General features: G+C 45.9%; 2 protein-coding genes across 2 annotated transcripts in view; one reads left to right on the top strand and one right to left on the bottom strand.

The window, feature by feature from the left end:
- The window catches only part of CTH (cystathionine gamma-lyase), a 38,763-nt gene extending 38,493 nt beyond the window's left edge, over nt 1-270 (bottom strand). The window contains exon 1 of the mRNA XM_019489110.2: nt 71-270. Within this exon, the coding sequence (XP_019344655.1) occupies nt 71-238 (168 nt within the window). The 5' untranslated portion in view covers nt 239-270. The remainder of the gene's footprint in view (nt 1-70) is intronic.
- A 5,555-nt stretch (nt 271-5,825) lies between these two features.
- ANKRD13C (ankyrin repeat domain 13C) overlaps nt 5,826-23,242 on the top strand; it is a 63,509-nt gene continuing 46,092 nt past the window's right edge. The window contains exons 1-2 of the mRNA XM_014593865.3: nt 5,826-6,362; nt 20,408-20,449. Of these exons, the coding sequence (XP_014449351.1) occupies nt 6,014-6,362; nt 20,408-20,449 (391 nt within the window). The 5' untranslated portion in view covers nt 5,826-6,013. The remainder of the gene's footprint in view (nt 6,363-20,407; nt 20,450-23,242) is intronic.

The raw sequence follows: 23,242 nt of genomic DNA, 5'->3' as shown, positions 1-23,242 counted from the left end.
AGCCCCGCCAAGCCCTCGGCAGCGGCCAGGCGGCCCGGGCCAGGCTCCTCCACCCCCCCGCCCCGCTCACTGCGTGCTGCCCGGGCGCCCGCTGCTTGAAAGTGGTGGAGAGCGAGATGGGCGGCACCACGGCCCTGGAGCTCCAGCGCTCCGGCTCCTGCCCCGCGTGGATGGCCTGCGTGGCGAAGTGGCTGAAGCGGGGCAGGAAGCCCGGAAGCCAGTCCTCCGACCCCTCCATGCCCGGCTGCGACTCTGCCGGCGCCGCCGCCGCTCCCGCCGGTGTAATGCAGCCGCCGGCTTGCGCCAGTCCCGGGCAGCTCCTCCCCGCGGGGCTGGGTGGTGCCGGAGGAGGCGCAGCCCATTGGCGCGGCGCGGAGGCGGTGCCGCTTCCCGCCCCGGCCAGCCGGGGGCAGCGACCTACGAGCCAGCCCTCCTGGATAGGGTCTGGGAGGGCCTTTGCCCCCCTGTCCCGAGAGGCCGGGGGCGAGCTCCCCTGAACCCAGGGGCAGCACCTGAGGGTGCGGCGACCTCGGGCTCAGGAGGCGCCGCGCTCTCGATGCGCGGGTCCGGTGTGTAAAGGTGCGGGTCTCCCCGCTTCGCGCCGCCCCGCTCCTCTCCTCGCACAGTGCGAGCGCGGCCTTCCTCCAGGGGCATTTTGACCCGGCCTTTTCAAGGGAGAGACGGCTGCCTTCTGCACAAGGGAGTCGGGTCTCTTCTCTGGCCCGGGGTTCCTAGTTGCTGTAGTCATACAAATAAGGAATTATAATCATATGCAGTTATAATCATAATGCACGTACACTTTGTATCATACAAAGATACTGAATAATTAAAAGAAGAGGAGACTAAAGTCCAGCGCCTCTGAAACTTTTTGATGCCTCTGCAAAACAGGTTCTCTAGGTGAGGGGAGGGCAAGGAAAAAAAAACCTCATTTGACCTATGAAAACTAACGCCACCCAGTCCTTGCCCTCCTTACCATGCAACCGGCTCAGCTACTGCAGGAGGACAGAAAGGATGAATCAGGAGTCTTGAAACATGCACATGCGCTTTAGATGGCAGCACTGACCTATTTTATACAATTTTGGAAATCCGAGAAATCTGTTTCCCTTTTCTCATTTAGCCTTTACTCCTGTTTCTTCGCTTCTTTACACCCAAAGCAAGGAGAGAGAGAGGTAGTCAAAGTCAGACAGAAGGCAGGGTAAGGTGCCATCTTAAAAACAAACTAGTTCAGAGACGTGTTAGGTCTTGGAGGCAAGAGCCTAGTTTATCAGATGCATGGAACAAGTTGGGTGTTGCCTATGAAAGCTTATGCATATATGGAATATTCATCTCCTTTTGAGTGATTTAATTAACAACCCCCCTAAAAGTTACTTGTATCAATAAGGAGTTACCCCTTAGTGGTTACCTTAAAAATCTTTTTTTCTACCCGATAAACATTTCTAATTAAACAATAAATGGGGGCAATGCTGCAAATGGGGACCATTGGGTTAATTTTCCTCTTACTTCACTACAGTAAAATCCATTGGAATCAATAGAACTTCACTGGAATAATAAAACTAAGAGAGGAATTCTGGCTTCTCTCCAAACCATGAGTGTACATGAGTTACGACTTTCTCCTGATACGTTAATATTCGTGATTTATACAGGTTCTTATTTATGTAAATGAGGGTTCCTAGTGAAAAACAAGCCAATTAATCTGCAGATTGAACATGCAGGGTCATTTACTTTAGAACTGTAAAAATACAAATGAATTCTTTGTTGGAAAAATTGCTGGTTGGACCATTTTTGACAAGTCTGAATAGCATTAGATTTTTAACTATTGGGCCCTGCCTAGCTTTAATGACTGAAATAAGTCACATGAGCTTCCTGGACTATATTACAGAGCCTGCTGAGCTTGAGGCATGTGCTGCTTTCTGGTCTCAATCTCTTTTTAGGGTTTAGCCTGTGATGCTGTCCAGTACAATCACAATATATGGCAATCTGGCTCCTGGAATAACAGTGAAATCTTCACAAAAAATGTTCAGGGAGTCTCCAAGATGTTGTGAACTATGCTTTCTCTGGCTGACTGAACATCTGTCATTTGAAGAAGAAAGGAGCCATGTGATGGCTGAATGCTAGTAGCTCCTTCCAAAGCTTACTCAGGGAAAAAAGAAAGATCCTGGGTAATCACACTGCTGGGTACATTTTCTATTAGGAGTTGGGAGGCATTTTCCATGTAGATCAATTCAATAAGGGGATAAACTATGTACAGTAAAAGCTGTGTTATCCAGCACTTTACCATTAAGAATGCTCTATTAGTCAGCATCTGTCATATATGGCAATACAATCTTCATGTATCCAGAAAAATTTCAATAGCCATCCTGCATGTTGCCGTGCGTTTCTCATAGATCTGTTGTTTGCAGTAGCTTCAGGACGCTGCCGAGCGGTGTCGCTAGCAGCAGTCTCAATTGTAAACATCTGCCATTGTGATTGCGCTGTGCCTGTGCTGTATTGTAACTCTCAGCTAACCGGCATATTTGCTTAACCGGGACCTCCCACTCCCTATGGATCCTGGATAACAGAGTTTTTACTGTAGATAGGATGTGAGCGCTCATTAAACTAGAAAGATTACAAAACAGAATTCCCAGGATGACTTTCTTTCTCTCTCCCTCTTTTTTAATATTCTAGGCCCATAAATCAAAGGCCTGCATGTTTGCAAGTGATTTAGGACTACAGCGATTCCTTGCATCCTTGCTTGGAGAAAGGATGGACCTGAAAATTAAGCACAGAATGAAATGAGTGCAACACATTGCGAGAGCTGGGGAAAAGGCTGTTTTTGTTGTAGAACTTCTTCCATTGGCTCACCTTCCTAATGAATGAGTCAGCTTGTGTCAGTCAGGTTCCTTGTATTTGTGACACACAGGAAACTGCAGGTGTGTCACACAGTACTGCATTTCACCATTATTTGAAACGTAATTTGCAATACTTCCAGTTAAGTTTATACAAGTCATTTTATCTCCAAGACTTTTATAAGTGCTTACAGTTTTCTTCAGTTTTTACTTTTTAGGATGGATTTTCAGTGTTTGGGTTGAACATTTTTTGTGAAGTTTGAGCAAAAACATTTCAAGCACTTTTGAATGTGAAAAAAGGTTTAGATACTGTAGTGATAAGTAGGACACAAGAAACTATCTAGAATAGAATTTCTGTGCATCTCTCATATGCTTATTTTTACTTTTCCTGGAGGTCTTCTGCTTTCAGTATCTTTTGCCATCTGTCCCACGAAACATCCAACTCTCCTTAGTGAGCTAAATTGTTGCTGTTATATAGGATATGTTTTGTAATTAACTTGATTTCAGCAGGTGCTAGGAATGCCCAGTACACTAAAGGACTAACCCACAACCGCTTCCCTTTTCTATGTGTAGAAACTTAAAATCAATTGGACTGATCTGATATACAGTAGTTCATCCTGTAAAGGATGGTAATAAGCATGCAAGTGTGACATATGGAAGACACAGGATATGCTTAGCATTCTTTTTCTACTTTTGCTGATGAATGTTAAAGGGAAGCCAATTTGAAATGTTAAAAAATAAATAGAGTTAAAATACGTTCAGGCACTCGGCCCATCTTTGAGTTCCCTGTCAATTTTTGTAGTTTCACAATCACAGTTTTCGTCCTTTAAAAAAAACCCAAAAGAACCAAAAATCTTTCCTCATCCTTTCCCTAGCTGAATGAAATAGCTGAACAAGAAAAGAGTAGGAGAATCTGATTAAGTCAGCTTCTACAGGGGAGTAATGAGGAAAGTTTTACACCTGGAATCCAGGTTTAATAGCATGCCTTTTTAGCAAGGTGTGTTCTCCTTGCTTCAGATCTGTCACCCAGGAACAATACGAAGAAAGTAAGAGTTGCTTTATGGTAAGATTACCCTGTGAAAACATTTATGATAATATGACAGATTGGCAGCAGCAGTGGTGATTCCTCATGGTTGAAGATGATCATCCCCATGGGTCAAGTAAAGGGTTGAAGATGAGCGTTGATGGCTAAGGCCAATCCTAGAGCTGCACTCTCTAGCAGAGGGGTGGGCAAAATGCAGCCTGCCAGACCATTCTATCTGGCTCACCGGGCCCCTAAAGAATTTAGAAAATTAATATTTATCTGCCCCTGGCTGCCTGTTATGTGGCCCTAGATGGCTTGCCAAAACTCAGTAAGTGGCCCTCCACCCAAAATAATTGCCTGCCCCTGCTCTAGCAGATGCCATAGGTTAAGGGGAGGGCCAACTGCAGATTTCTCAGTCTTGTTTCCTTTCCTTCCATTTGTCGTTTTTCTGCTTCCAGAGTGAGACGGTATTCCTCAAAGTAAGATGTACCATCTTTCACAAGGTGTCACCCTGCCCAGTTTGTGATGTCAATGCCACACCTCTTAATGTTCACCTCAAGGGTGTCCTTGAAGCACTTCTTCTGGTCCCCATATGTCCTTTGTCCTTCGCTGAGTTGGGAGTATAGTAGTTGTTTTGGTAAATGTGTACATGGTATATGTAAGTTTACCATGACATTGTATAGTTACTTACTGACTGTTCAGATGCTTTTGTTCTGTTTATAAGCAAAATTTGATTAACTGGTTTACTGTATTATAGCTTTACATCTCCAAACAGCCAAGGCAGCTACATATATTATCCTATCTGACATGCAGAAACTGAAGAGTTCAGAGTCACCGAGATGGAATTAGAACTCAGGAAATTACTGGCTCCCATTCCCAGACACAGTTCATTGACCCATGCTTCCTTTCTTCAAGCAAATCAAAAAAGTTGCCACTATAGCAAATTTTGCCCTGGTCTGAAAACAAGTCTTTGCTCTTTTTTCTCTCTATACCTCATCACTGGAGAAAACAGTTCTCTCCTTCAGCAAGAAACTGGCTGTTCTATTGCTGAAGCAGGAAGAGACTGCCTCCCCGATATCTTAAGTCAGCAGGGGCCAACCTTTTCTAGCAGGTCTGCCACCAATGAGCCCCACACACCCAAGTGGTTCTCCAAGCCCATGAACGACTCGTGTCCCCGGCGGCCGGGGGAGCACGGTGGGAGGCAGGAGTGCGGCACTGGGAGCGCGGCAGCGGTAAGCGGGGGAGCTCCTGCAGACGCCGCCAGCACTGTTGTCCGGGGGCGAGGGTGGCGCAGCTGCCATTGGCAGCTGCCAACACGGATCACAGACCACCTGCAGACGCTGCCGGTGGTGGGGTGGTGAGTGGCAACGGCCCACAGGCGGTGCCTTTTTGTAGGGGGTGCGCGTGCACCCCCTACGCATCGCCCCTGTCCAAACTCCTTCCCCGATCTCCTGCTTTGCTCTCAGCCCAGTGCTCCGTGCCTGACCTGGAGGAGGAAAGAAGGACCTTTGCCCAACAGTCACCAGCAAAAGTCCTAGTTAATATGTAACCTGAAGCACCAGAGATGGAGCCAGGAACCTCCACAGCTAACAAGCTGTGACCAGCAGGAAACCCCGCCCCGGGCCCGGGCCGCCTGGGGGCTTCTGCTCCAGGGGCGGAGACTGGCGGGGGTTTGACTCAGGACCAGCCCCACGTGCTCGCTGCTGCCAGCGCCCCGCCTACCGCAGTCACCGCCACAGCCCCCGGGGGGCGGCGCGGGGACAACCTCCGGGCTGAAACCCCCCACACTACCCCCAAGCCCGGCCTAGCTCAACCCACCCCGCCTTCTCTCATAGGCCCCACCCCCAGCCCTCTGTCATCCAATCCTCGCGAGCCCCTCCTCAGCCTGGCCCCGCCCCGCGCCAGTCCGCTCAAGCCGTCCCCGTCAGCTCCCGCGATCTGCCTGAGAAGTCTCGTCGCCGCCTCCTCTTCTCGCGAGACCCCTTCGACAAGATGGCGGCGCGGCCGGGCCGCTGAGGGGAGCGCCCCGAGCGGCGGGCGGCGCGGAGCCGCGCGGGGGATGCGGGCGGCCCGGGATTCGCCGCCGCGGCTGTGAGCGCCCGGTGCCCCCCGGCTGCGGCGAGTCCCCCCGGCGGGGCCCCCCGTGGCGGGGCGGCCGCCGGCGATGACCGGCGAGAAGCTGCGCTCGCTGCGCAGGGACCACAAGCCCAGCAAGGAGGACGGGGACCTGCTGGGGCCCGGCGAGGACGAGGCGGCCGCCGCGCCCGGGGGCATCTTCACGGGCGGCCGCGGGAGCAGCGGCAAGGGCGGGCGCGCCGGGGGCCACCGCATCTTCAGCAACCACCACCACCGGCTGCCGCTGAAGGGGGGCCCGGCCCCCGGCCCCGGCCTCGCCGCCGAGCCCGACAAGTGCCCGGCGCACTTCCCTGTGCACGAGTGCGTCTTCAAGGGGGACGTGCGGCGGCTGTCGGCGCTCATCCGCACGCAGGGCATCGGCCAGAAGGACAGTCACGGTGAGTGCCGCAGCCTCGCGGGGCAGAGCCTACCCCGGCCCGACCCCCGTGCGCGGGTCCACCCTGGGGAGAGAAGCGGAAGGGCAGGGATAGGGGCAGGCATCACCCCTCTCTCCCTCCTTCGCTCCCATAGGCTTCAGGAGAAAAGTTTCCCCCCTGGTCCGTTGGGTACATGCTGACAAGGGGTGGCTGCCCTGCTCCCCACCAGCCTGTGCACTGGAGAGACTGGGGGGAATGAGAGGTGTGGGGGGGATTTCCATCCTGCTCTTCATACAGAGGCTGCACGCTGGTCTGGCGCTCTGGGCTCCTGTGTCTCTGCTTCCTTCCCCTGGGGGGGAAATATCTTTAAATGAAACGTGGCACCACAAGATCAGCTAGTGTAAGTTTCTTGATATTTGTTTCTGGGTTAGGCAGATTACTGCTTGAATGTCATGGGGATGGGGCTGTCCAAGGGGGACCCTGAGGAGGGATGCTGCTCCTGAAGGCCCTCCTCTTTCTGTCAAGCTAGGGGAGTTATGGACAACTTGTCCTTTCAGTGGAGCAGAACTGCCAGTTCAAATTGCACCCGTCTCCTTGGCGCTCTGTAGCTTGTTGATTTGTAGTTAGAATTGGTGGGTTTGTACAGGTGGCTTTTGTTTATGCACTTTTATTTTGCCTGTCCCATTTCTAGTAAATTGCATTCAGGGCTTCCATGGTGAAGTTTGTCAGGTATAAATTGCTTCATCCCTCCTGTTCCTAACTCGGAATAAGACGAGTCCTGACATTGTCACTGTGTAAGGAATACGGATGGTAAAGGAACAATCTGGAATGGGATCTGGGCAATAAGTGACAGATACATTTGAACAGTGGCAGTTAACCTTAGACATTCAAGCCTCCTGACGCTTGCTCATGAAAATTGCTTTAATGCATGCTTGTGCTCTAAGCTTCTACTAAATGAGAACTAAATGTCTAAAGGTTATCGGAGCTCTCTTTTAATTATAGGTATTAAACACCGGAAGTCTTTTAATTTAAAAAAAATAAAAAAATGGTCAAGTCAAATGTGAAATTACAGGTAAGGAGAAGGCAGGCAAGGTTCTTTGAGTAGATGTGATCTCTCTTATTAGACCAACTGAGTAGTTGGAAAAAGTTCTTAGCAAGCTTTTGGATGCAGTCACCCTTCTTCAAGCATAGGGAGGGCCCCCTAGCTTCTGGGGTTATGGCTAGGGACCGAGGTCGGCAGCCCCCTGCCCTCCGCAGCAGCACCCAAGCCCCATCTGCTGTGTGCGGATGGTTGTTACGGAGTGGAGTCTGGAGCCTGGCTCCCTCTCCCCCATGGGTGGCATGGCCCAAGCAGAGCCCATCAGGGTGTGTGGGCCAGATGTGGGCTCACCACTGCGGGCTTGGGCTCTGCCCTGCTGCCCTCCCCTCAGGAACTCTACAGCCTAGTGGACAAGGCCCAGTGTGGCAGGGTAGAGTGGGATGTAGAAGCTCGATGCCACTGCTGCCAGTCTTGCAGCACCTGCTGTAGTAAGGTGTCCCCCTGCCTGCCCAGGACCAGTGGTGGTGTGGAGTTGTGCCCCTCACTGCTGCCGGGCAGGCAAGGGGGCTCCTCGCTGTGGTGGTGTGAGGCTTGCAGCTGCAGCATTGAGCCTCCCTTCCCAGCCCCGCTCTGCCCTGCTGGGCCACAGAGGCCCCAGGGAGAAGGTAACAGGGTGGCGAGCCCAAGCCCATAGTAGGCAGTCTGCATCTACCTACACTCCATACACAAATCTGGGGGGCACACGCGCACAGAAATGGGAAGCCAGCTCCCCAGGCGAGCCGCCCATGGCCCTGTCCCGCTCACCTCCAAGGCTGTGTGGCCGCGCATTCTGGCCCTGGACCCCAATCCCCATGCAGCGCCCCAGCTGGCCAAGAGCCGCAGCCCTGCCCAACTCCCTCCTTATGGGGGCCTCAATTTGCCGCCCACCCCCACCAGACTTGCCTGTGGGAGTTGCTTTCCAGGCTACCTGGCAGCCATGTGCACATGTATGTGGTGCCCCCTGCCTGGCTGTCATCCTCTTCCCTCTCCCCAGCCACTTGCAGGGTAGAACTCTGCCAGCCTTCAAGGGGAAACCCACCATTTCCTGCATTTTTCTTCTTTACAAGAGAAAATCCAGGTTTTTCTCCTTAAAATGGGAAAATCTAGGTTTAATGCATTTTTCCTTCGCAAATGCAAAACATGGATCCCTGTTCATTAGTTAAATATAGGTGAATTTCTAGCACGGTTTCCTTCTTGTTACAGTAATCGGGGATGTTTCTTTTAACCTCTAGGCTATAACATATTGTTGTAAAGCATCTCAGTATTTTTTTTCTTTCTTCACTTCAGGTCAGAATGCAGATACAAAGACTGTTTTTCCCAGCTTGTCATTTTAATTAAAAATTTTTTTTTCTTGCATCCTCCATTGACTTCCAAATTGTCATGTCGAGCATCAGCTCTGTCTCTACTTACAGAGTACTTAATGTCCCATCCCTATCCTATCTAATATCTTTTATTCATTTTCAAGATATTGGTGCCAGACTACATTGTCCACCTACTAAATTTTCAGACAGTTCTCTTTATACTTTTTCTCTAACCTGCTGTTCATGTTTAGGGGCAGCTTCCAAAAATATTTGTAAAGTTATCTCCTTGTCCTCCTCCAGATTCCTCTTCAAATGCTCCTTTGCTGTGATGCCTGCAAAAACGTGGCAATGGTTTGGCCTTGTCATATTTGCAGCTGTCAGGCTGATCAAAATGGTCTTGCTATTTCCTTGTACCCCTGTCTGCTTGTATACATTTGATCCCTTTTGTGTGTTTTGATTGTACCCTCCTTAGGACAGGAACTATATTTTGCTTTGTGCTGGACAAACATGAATTGAAGGAGACCAGGCCTGCAACTAGGGCTTCTAGATGTTTGAAGTAAAACAAGGGAGATCACTTAAGCCTTAAACCTCAGGGGCTCTTATATAAGACATAGGTGAAATTTGGGGGGGGGGCAGGGAGGGGAGGTGGGTAGAGGACTTGAGCGCAGGGTCTGCAGGTGCCTGATACGAGTGGCTTTATGTAAACTAGAGGTGCACCAATATATCAGTCCATATTGGATTGCCACTGATAAAAGGAAAATTGTCATTATTGGCAATCTACATTTTTGGCAGGTGTAGTCGATTAATGTCACCGATAAATGCCGCATGCGTGTGCACAGCTGCAGCATGCACACAGACAGGAATGCATCCCAGCAGTTTGGAGAACAGTGTGGCCTGTAAGTTGGGGGGGGAGGGGGAGGGAAGGGGCATGGGGGGCTCAGATGGAGGCCCCCACGGTGAGGGAGAGAGTGGAGCAGGGGTAGGTAGGTGTCTTGATCTGCCCTTTCCCTCCCCACCATGCCTCTTCCCCCCCCCACCCGAATTACCAGCTGAATGCTGCTCTCCACACTGTCTAGCTGCAGATCGGCTTTCGAATCAGTTTTGGCCAATATGGCTGGTTAATAATCGGCCATCAGTATTGGCCTAAAAATCTTTATCGGTGCACTCCTAATGTAAACTTATTTTCAGCTCTGTTCTGGCTTAAGTTTTTTTTCTAATTAATTTTCTGGTCAATTGGATGGTTGCTTGGGGGAAATGAAATGTATCTGTAAGAGCTGTATTTGTTATCAAAAGTTTGTTCACATAGGCCGAAATATTAAGTTTGCACTGCAGCAAGTGTATCTTGTAATGTTAAGGAAACAGAGATTCTTGTGCTGCTGCACTCTAAAAACAATTAATCTGCTTAGTATATTTTTTGGTGTACTTTTGAGAAGGTTAAGTAAAAACCTCTTTTACACTTTAATTTAGCCTTTCAACCTTTGGTAGGTCAAATGCTGGATTTCACCTGTGCGCTTCTACAGTTGTACTCTTAAGTGCAAATCTTCATCTCTGATTTATTTGGTCTATAATGTGCACTTCTACCTTGTCTCTTGTCCAAGACAAAATGGGAATAAATTTTTCCAGCAAACATTTAGTAGCTGGTAACCGTGAGAGAGCAGCTTTGAGTAACTCCGTTGATTATATGTAACCTCGTGTGTTTCGTTCAGTGACTAAAAATTCTACCAAACTTATTCTCATGCAGGCAGTAACCATAGCTGAAAAGCATTGCTAAAACTGGACAAAATTACACTGAGACAACTTTTCTTGTAAGTAAATGGATTTAACAAATCACAGTTACTATATGTAGGTAAACTGAATAACTGCATGTGCAACCTTTAATTTGAGGTTTGCCCTTTCATTTAGCCATTGCTTGCATGTGAAGGTACTTATTTTCCTGGTCTTAGGCTACCATATCCTTGTTTTGCTGTTGTTGTTAGTCATATGCCTGTTTTATTCTCTACCAGACATGCCCTCCTATTTTTGCTAAATAGCAGCAAGACAAAGGATGTTGCAGTGCTCTCATTTGTTTGCATTCTGGCACTATTTGAATTTCTTTTTTTTTTTTTTGGATTTTTCCAGTAGTAGGGTGCTTAGTTTTCCTTTATCCTCTTTGTATGCATAGCCTTGATTGCGAGATTGTTTTACTTTATTACAATAACTTCTCTTTTCATAAGTAGCTTCCTGGTGTTTCTGTTGTACAAGGGGTTCTATTATCATAGTTTCACTTAAGTGTTTCTGCAGAATCTGTTTTGTTTACTGTTAGCGCTCTGAGAATTCAATAAAAACTCCTTGCAGAAAAGTATTTAAAAAAACCAAAACAGTTCATTTTATTCTTACCACATTTTACAGCGAACAAAGTGGTATTTTGTCTTAAAAGAGAAATCATTTTGCATTAGGGTTCTAGGATCGGAAGTTTTTAAACTTCTTTAATTGTTAGCAAACCATAACACTTCTTATGATGCATCTTACGTGGCATTGATACCTATTTATACCCTATATCTGTAACAATTAAAGACCTGAAGGTGATCTGCAGCTTAATGGAATCGAGTTCTGTAAGACATGAGGCTGCGATATAACTTCTTATTCAGATTCCATGGAACTTAAATGCATTGTAGAATTTGGATAAGAGGCATCTAGTATAATCTTATATTCTCTGGCAGAGGGGGGGGGAGGGAAGGGGTAGATCGAGCCCCTCTCCCCTCCCCCCCCCAATGCAGAGGGAGGGGGTGGGGCAGGGGCTGAGGTGAATGGGGCCCCAGGGCAGAGGCAAGTCATGGGACAGAGCCACGCAAGACTTGTCCAGGGGCACAGGGGGGTGGCTCCCTGCTGCTGTGCACACGCCTGCAGAAGGCATGGGGGGCATCTGCATCTCAGATTTGTGTGCGGTACAGAGGAGGGTTGCCCACTGCAGGCTGGGGCTCTGTGCCTTTCTGCCTTTGCCCCGGGAGCTGCGCGACACCATGTTGTGCCTTCTGCTGCCAGGTGGGGAGGAGAGTGGCATGGCCAGTGCGCGGCTCCCAGGACAAAGGCAGTGGGATGCAAAGCCCCAGCCCGAAGTGGGTAGCACGCCTCTGCCCCATGCGCAAATCCAGGGGGGCATCTGCCCCTGCCCCTGTCTCTGTCCCATGATGTGTCCCAGCCTTGGGGTCCCATTTGTCCATGCCCTACTCCCTCCCTCACTGTGGGGACCTTGATCTGCCCCTTCCCCTCCACAGACTTACCTGCTGGGTGCTGTTCTACACACAGCTGGACTGAATTCCTGTAGGGTTACCATATTTCCAGTTTCAAAAAAGAGGACATGTGCATGTGTAATATGATGGGGGGGGGGGAGGGAGAGGCTGTGATATGTTTGTGCCCTACTCCTGCCACTCACTCCCGAGCCACAGCCCCTCCCCCCCCCCTCCCCCGCTACCCCTCACTCATGACCCACAGTACCCAGCATCCTGCCAGGTTGTGCAAAGGGTCTGCCCTCCCTGGGCTCCAAACCTCACACACCCCCATAGCTCCCCACATCATCACAAATCCCCCCACCACACACACCACACCCATCCCCTAACCATACAAAGTACCTGCATAATTTTCATAGTTCTGAGTTTTCAGCTGTGCGATTTTAAAATCACAATTAATTGTAACTAATTTTTTTTTAAGTACGCAACTAATTGCGAAAAAATATTTTAATAGTTTGACAGCCCTAGTTCTATTAAAAGTGTTTTTATAAATAAACTTTGTTACACACATCACATTTCAGTATTTTTAATTGGTCTTTGTTATAGCTTCTTCTTCAAGTCTTTCTAGAGTGGAACTTATTTGGAACTCCAATCATTCAAAGCATAAAGCATATTTCAAACTAATATTCTTCAGACTTTAAACTCTGATTACAGTTGTTATTTTTAAATAAAGTTCAGAAAACTAACAGTGTATTTAAATTGGGATTGTGATTTAACTGAATCTTAAGTCAAACGTCAACCCTCTTGTTTTCCACAAACTGCAGGGAATTTTGAGACTAGGCTTTCCATGAAGCTGCTGTTCAGGTTCTTCCAGCAAAAACCAAGAACTTCTATATTGACCTGTGATGGATTTGAAACTTCAGTCTCCTTTAGTTGCTGGGGGAAAATATGCATTTTTAATCCCACCCTCCACTGTTTCCTCGCCTTTTTGTGGTGGTATGTGTGAATCTTCTAGTTTTACCCCTTGTGGAGCTTCTGGGCTATTGTGATGTCTTGGTGTTTCCTAGTCATCCACTCTGTTTTTCTGTCTTGTGTTTGGATTGCACAGTCTTTTTTTAAAATCTCCTCCACCACATCGAATGGTTCCAGAGGTTGCCTCTACAGCTGAAGCTTTTCCACTTACTGACAGAATGAATTTGACCACTCTTGTGTGTAGTACTGATGAAACCTGGCAAGTCCCTGATTAGTGTTCTTTTTTTTTTTTTATAGTTTGGTAAAGTGATTAGAAGTCCCAGACACTGGAGCTGTCAAGTGTAGAATTTCCTACAGGACTGGGAAGGAATTAGTCTAGGCTTGGTTGGCATTTAAAAAGACTTTTTGGAATAGTTTGCCTAACTTTTTAAATGAAAGCCTAGATTCTGCAAGAATGAATAGTACTTGTAAAAATTACTTGTCATAGTTGAGTGGTTTTGTTTTTGTTTAAATTGTCTTCAGTGGTGTATATAGTTTGGAGTATTCCGATTTAGTCTATGGCTGCTGCTTCTCTGTAAATTCATTTAAAAGGGGTCATACTGAACAGTCCAAAGAGAGCATGGCTTGGTACACAAGTGTTAGAATCTGTTTTATATTGGAGAGGGGGCTGTTAATTGTGACTAGCTTGGTCATTACAAGTGTTGTTTGCATAATAATAAACTAGAACAGTGTGGGCCAACTCTTTTGGTAGGCATGCCACAAATTAGTCCTGCACCCTCCTCATGTGGCGCACTGCTCTCTCTCCCCTGCCCTGCCCAATCTGCCGTTCTGATTTCTGTTCCCTGCCCAGTCTGCAGCTCTGCTTTCTGCTGCCTGTCCCCTGCTGTGGTTCAGCCAACACACAGGCTGCCTGTGCCACTTGTGGAAGATGTGCTGCAGTTTGGGCACCCCTGAACTAAGACATAAGTTTGAGGTGCTGTTTGTGATCCAGAGAGAAAAGTAACTTTCATAGAATCTCTTGATTAATACATGAAATTGCATTTATGAGCTTTTTGCTTATGACTGCTTGTCTGTTTGACCAGAGACTTCTGTCTGCTTTAAAACATTAATACCACTCTTTGGAGTACCCAGATGAGGTGTGTGACCCATTTGCTGTTACAGGGTTATTTGACACAGGATTGTATAAAGAAATTAGATTGTTCTTTGCCTGTGCTTTGTTTTAGAACAGTAGTGTGAAGAGAAATATAGCTAAGTTAATCGGCAAAATTACCACAAATTATCTGGCCCGGGTTGATTTTTCTGCTATTTGGATGCTTCTGTTGGTTTCAGGGAAAAAAAAAACTAGCATGCAAATGCATATATAGTAGTTAGACAAGGTTCTTTAGTAAATGTGGTATCTTTTATTAGACCAACTAAATAGTTTGAAAAAAGAGTTAAGTATTGTATATCATACTGAAGGGGGGGGGGGGAGAGAGAGTGTTGTAGCACTATTAGATTGCACAAATAGTCAAAAGGTAATATTCCAAAAGCAACATTAACCCCCCAAAAGTATAACTCATGGCCTGTTTGATGCTGGAGCTACAAAATGTGCCATGTATGCAGCCAAAAAAAAAATAGAATTGTCATCATCTCATCTTTTGCTACAGTTTCTCTTGGTAGTAGTGTGCTTAGTCGACTTGAACTGTGAAAACCTAGCATGCCAAAAAAGCCTATATAGATAAACTAATACACTTCATAGATTTCATAGACATTAGGGCTTGGAAGGGACCTTGTGAGATCGAGTTCAGCCCCTCTGCCAGAGGCAGGAAGTCTGCAGGGATCAAACGATCCCAGCAAGATAAATATCCAAATGCCATTTGAATGAGTCCAGCATAGGTGCTTGCACAACCTCTAGGGGGAGTCTGTTCCAGACCTTTGACACTTGGACTGTAAAGAAGTTTTTCCTTCTATCAAGTATAGCAACTATAGGCCAGTCAGTCTCACCTCCATCCTTGGCAGAGTCTTTGAAAAAATGATCAAGGCTCACATATGCGAGAGCCCGGCAGGACAAATTATGCTGAGGGGAAACCAGCACGGGTTCGTGGCAGGCAGATCATGCCTGACCAATCTAGTCTCTTTTTATGACCAGGTTACGAAACGCCTGGACACAGGAGGAGGGGTGGATGTCATATACTTAGACTTCAGGAAGGCGTTCGATACGGTATCCCACCCCATACTGGTGAACAAGTTAAGAGGCTGTGACTTGGATGACTACACAGTCTGGTGGGTGGCGAATTGGCTGGAGGGTTGCACCCAGAGAGTCGTGGTGGATGGGTCGGCTTCGACCTGGAAGGGTGTGGGCAGTGGGGTCCCACAGGGCTCGGTCCTTGGACCGATATTCTTTAATGTCTTCATCAGCGACTTGGACGAGGGAGTGAAATGTACTCTGTCCAAGTTTGCAGATGACACAAAGCTATGGGGAGAAGTGGACACGCCGGAGGGCAGGGAACAGCTGCAAGCAGACCGGGACAGGTTGGACAAGTGGGCAGAAAACAACAGGATGCAGTTCAACAAGGAGAAATGCAAAGTGCTTGCTGCACCTAGGGAGGAGAAATGTCCAGCACACCTACAGCCTAGGGAATGACCTGCTGGGTGGCACAGAAGTGGAGAGGGATCTTGGAGTCCTAGTGGACTCCAAGATGAACATAAGTCGGCAGTGTGACAAAGCCATCAAAAAAGCCAATGGCACTTTATCGTGCATCAGCAGATGCATGACGAATAGGTCCAAGGAGGTGATACTTCCCCTCTATCGGGCGCTGGTCAGACCGCAGTTGGAGTACTGCGTGCAATTCTGGGCGCCGCACTTCAAGAGGGATGCGGATAACCTGGAGAGGGTCCAGAGAAAGGCCACTCATATGGTTAAGGGCCTGCAGACTAAGCCCTACGAGGAGAGACTAGAGAAACTGGACCTTTTCAGCCTCTGCAAGAGAAGGTTGAGAGGCGACCTTGTGGCTGCCTACAAGTTCATCACGGGGGCACAGAAGGGAATTGGTGAGTATTTATTCACCAAGGCGCCCCCGGGGGTTACAAGAAATAATGGCCACAAGCTAGCAGAGAGCAGATTTAGATTGGACATTAGGAGGAACTTCTTCACAGTTCGAGTGGCCAAGGTCTGGAACGGGCTCCCAAGGGAGGTGGTGCTCTCCCCTACCCTGGGGGTCTTCAAGAGGAGGTTAGATAACCATCTAGCTGGGGTCGTCTAGACCCAGCACTCTTTCCTGCCTGTGCAGGGGGTCAGACTCGATGATCTATTGAGGTCCCTTCTGACCCTAACATCTATGAAGCTATGAGTCTGAATTGGCCTTCTAGAAGTTTGTGGCCATTGGACCTAGTTATCCTTTGGAGGCCCTGGTGAACAAGTGTTTTCCCAGATCCTGATGCACCCCCCCCTTCCCCCCCCCGACATATACTTATAGGCAGCCACCAAGTCCCCCCCGAGCCTTCTCTTCGCCAAGCTGAAAAGTTCCATGTCCCTCAGCCTCTTCTCATAAGGCTTGCTCTCTTGGTCTTTGATCATACGGGTGGCTCTCCTCTGGACTCTCTTGAGTTTATCCACATCCCTTCTGAAGTGGGGGCCCCACACTGGATGCACTACTCCAGCTGTGGCTTCACTAAAGCCAAGTAAAGCAGGAGGATAACATCCCTGGTTTTGCTTGAGATGCATCGGTGGATGCATGCCAGAGTTTGGTTTGCTTTGCCAGCCATGGCATCACACTGGGGGCTTATGTTCGTCTTGTAGTCAGTCAACTGTCAAATCTCTTTCGGTCTCGGTACTAGCAAGCGTAGCACTGCCAAGCCTGTGAGTCTGATGCTGGTTATTTCTTCCAAGGTGGAGTAGCCTGCATTTTTCTACACTTGAATACCATCAGGTTTTGGTCCGCCTACTTTGCAAGTGTGTCCACGTTGGCCTGTATCCCCAGCCTGTCCTCCAACGTGACCGCCTTCCCCCATAGTTTAGTGGTGCCCACAAACTTTGCCAGTCTGCATCTGATGCCCAAATCTAGATAATAAAGATATGGAAGAGTACTGACCCAAGCACTGAGCCCTGGGGGACTCCACTGGTAACCTTGCGCCACGTTGATTTGTTCCCACCAACTAGTACCCTTTGGGTCCGACCCCGGAGCCAGTTCCCCAGCTATCGGACTGTGAGATGGTTGAGGCCACAGTTCCCCAGCTTGGTCACTTACTTCTTTTTAAGAAAAAGTGTGATTAGTTTCCCTTGTAAGTTTCATGTAATTAGGATTTAAAATTCCCATATGGAGCATCAAAACAAATGATCAGAACTTATTTTAACAGTGAGACCTGAAAAAGGATGCCTTGCATTTGAAAGCACGTGGCTAAGTCTATTCTAACCATGCAGTCGGTCCAGTAAAGAGATTATTCAGATTATTGTTTTTTAACAATAAACTTCTGGTTTGGTTTGGTTTTGTTTTCTGAGACGCACACTACACCAGCTGATACATTTTGGTTTGTATCTCTTACATATGTATTTGATTTGGCCTGTGGTAGTAAAATGTAGATTTATTCCCAAAGAACTTTATAATTATGTTTCCTGGTTTATTATGTAACTATTGATAAAGAAGAAACTGTCAAAATGAAAGTTGCATGTAAATCTTTGGCCCAGATATTTAAATTGCCCAAAATTAAGCTTGTGAATAAGTTTGACCATTTTTTTTCAGAATATTAAATATCAACAAATACCATAGGTTTTGACATGAGAGAGCGAGTTGCCTGAAAACATTAGGTTATGTATGAGTCTACTTCATGCACTTGGGTATGAAATTTGTGACCTTTACATTTATTTAAACTGAAAGAAACTTGCATTATTTTGCTACTTATGCTGTTTTACATAATGTATTTCATTCAATTTAGATCATATACAATAGTGCTAGGAGGTATTAATGTACAGAGAAACAAGCAAAACAGATCTATCCTCTCCACCTTTCTAGTCTTCCTTCTTAGTTTTTATGCACTAAAAAGATAGTACAATATTTGCATAGCAAAAGCAATAGGAAGACATTTATTAAATCTTAGTGAAAAGAGTTTCAAGTCCAAACATAACTTCACCATTTTCAAAGTTCTTTGGAGTTGGACACTTTCTTTTTTCTATTGCTGACTAACTTTCTTTATGATTTAAAAAAATCTACATTTGACACCTAAACTGCCTCTTGGTTGCTTTTAAGTAGTTTAATAGAACTCGGCAGTCTGTTAGGTTCAGTTTATTTTCATCTTTATGATTCTTATCCCTACAATTTTTTTTGCCCTGACAGGTTTGGAAAAATTTGGCAAATTTACTGAAGTTTCATCTTTCATTATATTGTAAAGCCTCTATTTGGGGGAATCACTTCTTGAAGTATGCATCCCTAAGACTGATGTGGAGAAAGTAGATGGATAAAGATATATTGTACATGAATTCAACCTTTAAAAAAAAAATTTCAGTACCAATATGTGTTTGCATCAAATATTGGAAAGTCAGTTTGGACCTGAGGCATTAAGGGGTAGCGGATACTTGAGATGCACTGATTTCTGCCCCCTCCACCACTTCTATTTATCTTGAAGCCTGCTTCTCTTTCCCCTGTTATGTACCATCACTCTGAATATATAATGTCACATAACAAACCTGATTATGGAGAATTTAATACTCAAATGAAATGAAGAGCTCACTATTCGGATGATAGATTCCCAATAGAAATCAGCAAGTCAGAAAATTCAGACATCTACAGTTGATCTTAAGCTGCATCTTATACAGCAAAAGATCATTTTGTCTTCACTGGGCTCCCTGTGACTTTAAATTACTATACTGCCAATAGGTTCATGTTGGAGATGTAACCAAGCATTGCCTGTGACACATTATACATTTTGGTCCTGCCCTATTATTGACTCTCTTTGGAAATAAATTATAGTCAGAATTGGTACAGTTTTGAATACAGCATACATTAGCTTTGGTAAGTATGTACCTTCCTTGATATATACCTAAGAAGAGTGTCAAGATGAGTGTATATGTGTGGTTTGTGGTGTTACATACCACATGTGGCAAATGTGCAACTGTGCATCATGGTGTAAATTTGCATTGTGGTGCCAAAATTTGATACTGGGATGCCCCAGTTTAAAAAGAAACAACAAAACCTGCCATAAAAATTGGTACAGTACATGCAGCAACAGTGTGTATAGCCAGAAATGGAGCCTGGCCGTTCAGAGCCGTACTCTAGCTGCTGGCTAGGCTCCGTGCTGCTGTTGGTCCAGGATCCCAGGTAAGGTTTCTGGGGCCAGCACAGGTGCTGGCCATAGCCTCCCCTGCCCCACCTGGGACATTTTGGCTTGTGCCTAAGTGCACATGCAGGGGTGTACCCTGGGACACAGAGCAGTGGCACAAATGTTTTTAATTTTCTTGCAGTCTACCCTTAGAATATATACTTTAGCAGGGAAGACTGTCTGTGTTGTGTGGTGACATGCTTGCACCTCCTTCAAAATAATGCATTTTCCTTGTAGCTTTCCCTGCCCATTTGTTTGGGTAAGACATTCAAACTTGAGAAGTTTCAGACCCAGTATTTCAATTTTGGTCTTTCTTGTTGGGACTGTTTACAGTTCATTTTGAAGTCCGGATATGTAATTCTCCCTCTTCCCTTCCCCTCCCGCCCCCCTGCTTTTCTGGAAATATTGTTCCAGTTGCTTAGTAACAGTTTATTTTTGTCTTTTTTTCCTAAAGTAAATGACAAGAAATCCATGCTAAGACTTCTAAGTAACTTGGAGGATTGACAGCTTTTAGGACTATTGTGCCTAATTTTCCCTTTCCCATCCAAAATCAAAAAGTTGTACAGACTTGTTAATCAAGACTAATGACTGCTAACTCAAACATGTTTAATACCTAAATCTTAATGATAGTCTTTGCTGTTTTTAAATAAAAATGGTTTGACTCGTTTATTATCGTTGCAAAGGAAATTTCCTAATACATAACACTTTAAAGGAATACTTCAATTAAAAAAAAAATAAAGGTGGAATAGTTCATGCTAGTAGTTTAATTTTGTGTTAGTAAAATTGTTTTTTGTATTACTGAATGCCTGGAAAAAATTAATAAAATATGCTCTTTAACATTTTATCAGACTGAGTTTGAGTAGATGTTGCCCTAGATCTGTCATGCTTCATAAGATGTGAGACTTCTCAGGCTCATAATAAATGAAGTTGCTTGGACTGTTCTCTTATTTTCCAGCAAATAGAATCAGACCTTTCTCTGGAAATATTAGAATGAATGTTAGTATGTAAATACAGAACAGTAGAATTGAAATTGGTTTGTGTTACTAGTTTTATATATTTTTGTATTGAACATACAAAAAGTTAGTCATTGTTTTTAATGTATTTCTAACAAGAACTTGAGTTTAACAGTATGTAGGATTTGAGACGTGTTTCAACCCACGAGAAAAGCTTTGTTGGTTTTAATACCCCAAATCTAACAATCTCCCTCTTTTATTGTAGGAAACACTCCTTTACATCTTGCTGTGATGTTGGGACATAAAGGTTGGTAAAACTATTATTTTTTTTATTAAGCGTCACAGTTCGTCAGGTTTTCTTTAGAATTTTAGGGAAGAGTAAAATATTGGAGAGGCTGAAAGTCTTTTAACCCCCTCCCTCCATCCCCAAAGAAGTTTTTGATCATTGTGTTGTATAGTAACTTACTGATTGAGTACTTGGAAAGGAGGGTATGTGGGTCTAGAAAAGAAAAGTTGAAGAAGAGCTTGAGGTAGGACCTGCATACCCCCAGTAGTAGGAGGCCAGAGCAAGGCAGTGGAGCTGGTATATAATTCTGTTGGATATGAGAAAATGAACTATAAGAGTTGTATATTCTCTGGGGCTCTTCTCTGACTCTGCGAAGAAGATTCCCTCCCCCCTTCCCCTTTTTTTTTCTTTTGAAGCTGCCAGGAAGCAGTGGGACTTGGAGAATCGTAAATTGTGGACAGGCATAATTTTAAGCGATATTAAAAGAAAACATGAGTGTGTTGCTCAAGACTGGATATCAGCTGTTCAGTTTTAACAGTAACATGTGACCCAAGTGGTTTAACTATCATGTAAGTAAGATAAACTAACTCTATCTTCAACTTTTACCTTCTTTCAGGGTTAGAGTTGAAGGTAAAACTGGTTTGCTCTACTGCCTCCTGAATAGGAATGGGCATATGCAAATTGCATGAGAATATCTAACTGTGTCTGTCTGCATATGTAAAGGTGTAGAAAGCTGAGATCTCAAGTATGACCCTATGTAATGAAGTCTAGGCACTACAAAGCAGGAGAAGGAAGTCTTTCTCTTGAAAGAAAAAAAAAAAAGGTGGGGGGAGGACCAACTGGGACATGCATTGCTGGACTGTTTTTAAGTGGGCTGGGTGAAGTTAGGCACTTACAAAAAAAACCTTAAGTATCCCCTTGAACAGCTGTAGAAGAGTGATACTAATCTTGAGATTCTCTTCTGTCAGGTAGCTCCAGCCTGCATTAGTTAGGTTTTCCATGGATATGTAGAGCTAATTTCAGGGAGATAGCTATGTTTTCATGATTTACAGATACTTTATATACCTTTTTACAGCTGCATGGTTTGTTTTTTTTTCTCTTGCTTTTCGCAAATGGCAAACAATGAAGTAATCTCTAAAAATGAAATCCGTTTTTAAGGTCACTTTTTAATTAGGACAACCTTTCAGGAATTCTTTGAGGAGCTGAATAATGTTCAATAACATTCTTCCCTCCGCCCCCTTCCTCTCCCTATTAACCAGTTCATACAGAAATCTTTTATTAGTGCAAATCCTGTCTGATAATGCAGTTGAAATCTGTAAAAACTGATTGTGCAGCTGTCTCTAATTATTAACTTAAATATGTATCCATTCTTACACTTCCATACTTTTTTAAATATTAAGGATCATGTCTCCAATCTTATTCACCCACCTTCTGTTGAAACTGAAGATATGGCTGATAGAACTGAATCATCCCATCTTTCTTGTAGTCAGTGAATTGCTGCTCTTTGTTTATGCTTTAAATCAGTGGTTCTCAACCTTTTTTGTACCAGGACCCATCTGTAAACATCGATGGCCAGTCCTGACCCAGTGCCTCCTACTCCTGACCTGTTGCCCCCAGGCCTCAGCCTCCCCAGCATGTGTGGTGGGGGGGAGTATAGGGGGCCCCAAGCAGCCCCTTACAGGCTGGAACTTTGCCAGCCTTCAATGGAAAAGCCACAGTCTCCCACGTTTTTCTTATGTAAAGGAGAATCTATTTTTAAAGCTTGTTTGCGACACTTTTCATATATTCTTACGGCCCACTTTTGGATTGAGAAATGCTGTTTTAAATCGGCCAGCAGGAAATCATTAAGTACATTCTCTCATTAAACTGCTGCCAAAAGCAGCATGTGCTCAGTAATGGAAACCAATAGGGGTGCACTGATTGAGATTTTGGGGACCGATACTGATATCCATATTTTAAGGAGGCATATTAGCTAATACCGATCCAACTTCCAATACAGCTGCATGTAGCTGATAAGTCTGTTGCAGATCAAGGCCCCTGCAGTGAGGGAGGGAATGGGGCTGAGGTGGGGTAGGGCATGGCATGAAGCCGTGGTTTGTCTGGGCAGTGCAGGGATTGGGGGCAGCTCCTGCCACTGCGTACACTAGGAGGTCATGGTGGGTGGGGTGGTTGTATTATTTGTTAGAATAAAGACCAAAAGATGCTGTTTGATTCTGAAACTGCTCAAGATGTGAAAATTCAGTTCAGCTCCAGACTATGTACATTGTAGGCATTTCTTACGTGTTGGAGCAAGGATTATGATTTGAGGAAAGGCATGTGACCTTGGATCTACATGGGGTGGGGTGGGCTGCAGGTGCGGGCTGAGGCTACGGCAGTGCCAGGCTCTTCCTGGCAGGGGTTGGGCCAGGCTGGGCTCGGGGCAGACAGCGGCAGCAGTATTGGGTGTAGGCTGTGGTGGTGACTGCTGCCACCCCAAATTTTGCTGTACCGCCCCCCGACCCCTCCTCCCAGTGATGCCTCTGCTCCTCTCACGCTGCATACAGCTCTCCAAGCTGTTGGGCTGTGCTCCTTGCCGCCTATATGTTGTGCTGTGCCTGTGCGCATGCACAGGCATTTATTGACCACATCATTTCTGACGCAGTCAATTTTCTTTATATTGGTGTTGATCCGATACCAGACCAATGTATGAGTGCACCTCTAGAAACCAACTGTGAAGCAGATTAAATGTAGTCAACACTGAGCATGACTATAAAACACACAGCACATAATGGACAGTCATACTGATAGGAACCTAACCTATTTTTTACGTGACCC

The sequence above is a fragment of the Alligator mississippiensis genome, chromosome 5 (genome assembly GCF_030867095.1).
Source record: "Alligator mississippiensis isolate rAllMis1 chromosome 5, rAllMis1, whole genome shotgun sequence".
Taxonomy (NCBI): Eukaryota; Metazoa; Chordata; order Crocodylia; family Alligatoridae; genus Alligator; species Alligator mississippiensis.
The sequence above is the reverse complement of the archived record's forward strand: the minus strand, read 5'-3'. Positions and strand labels throughout refer to the sequence as shown.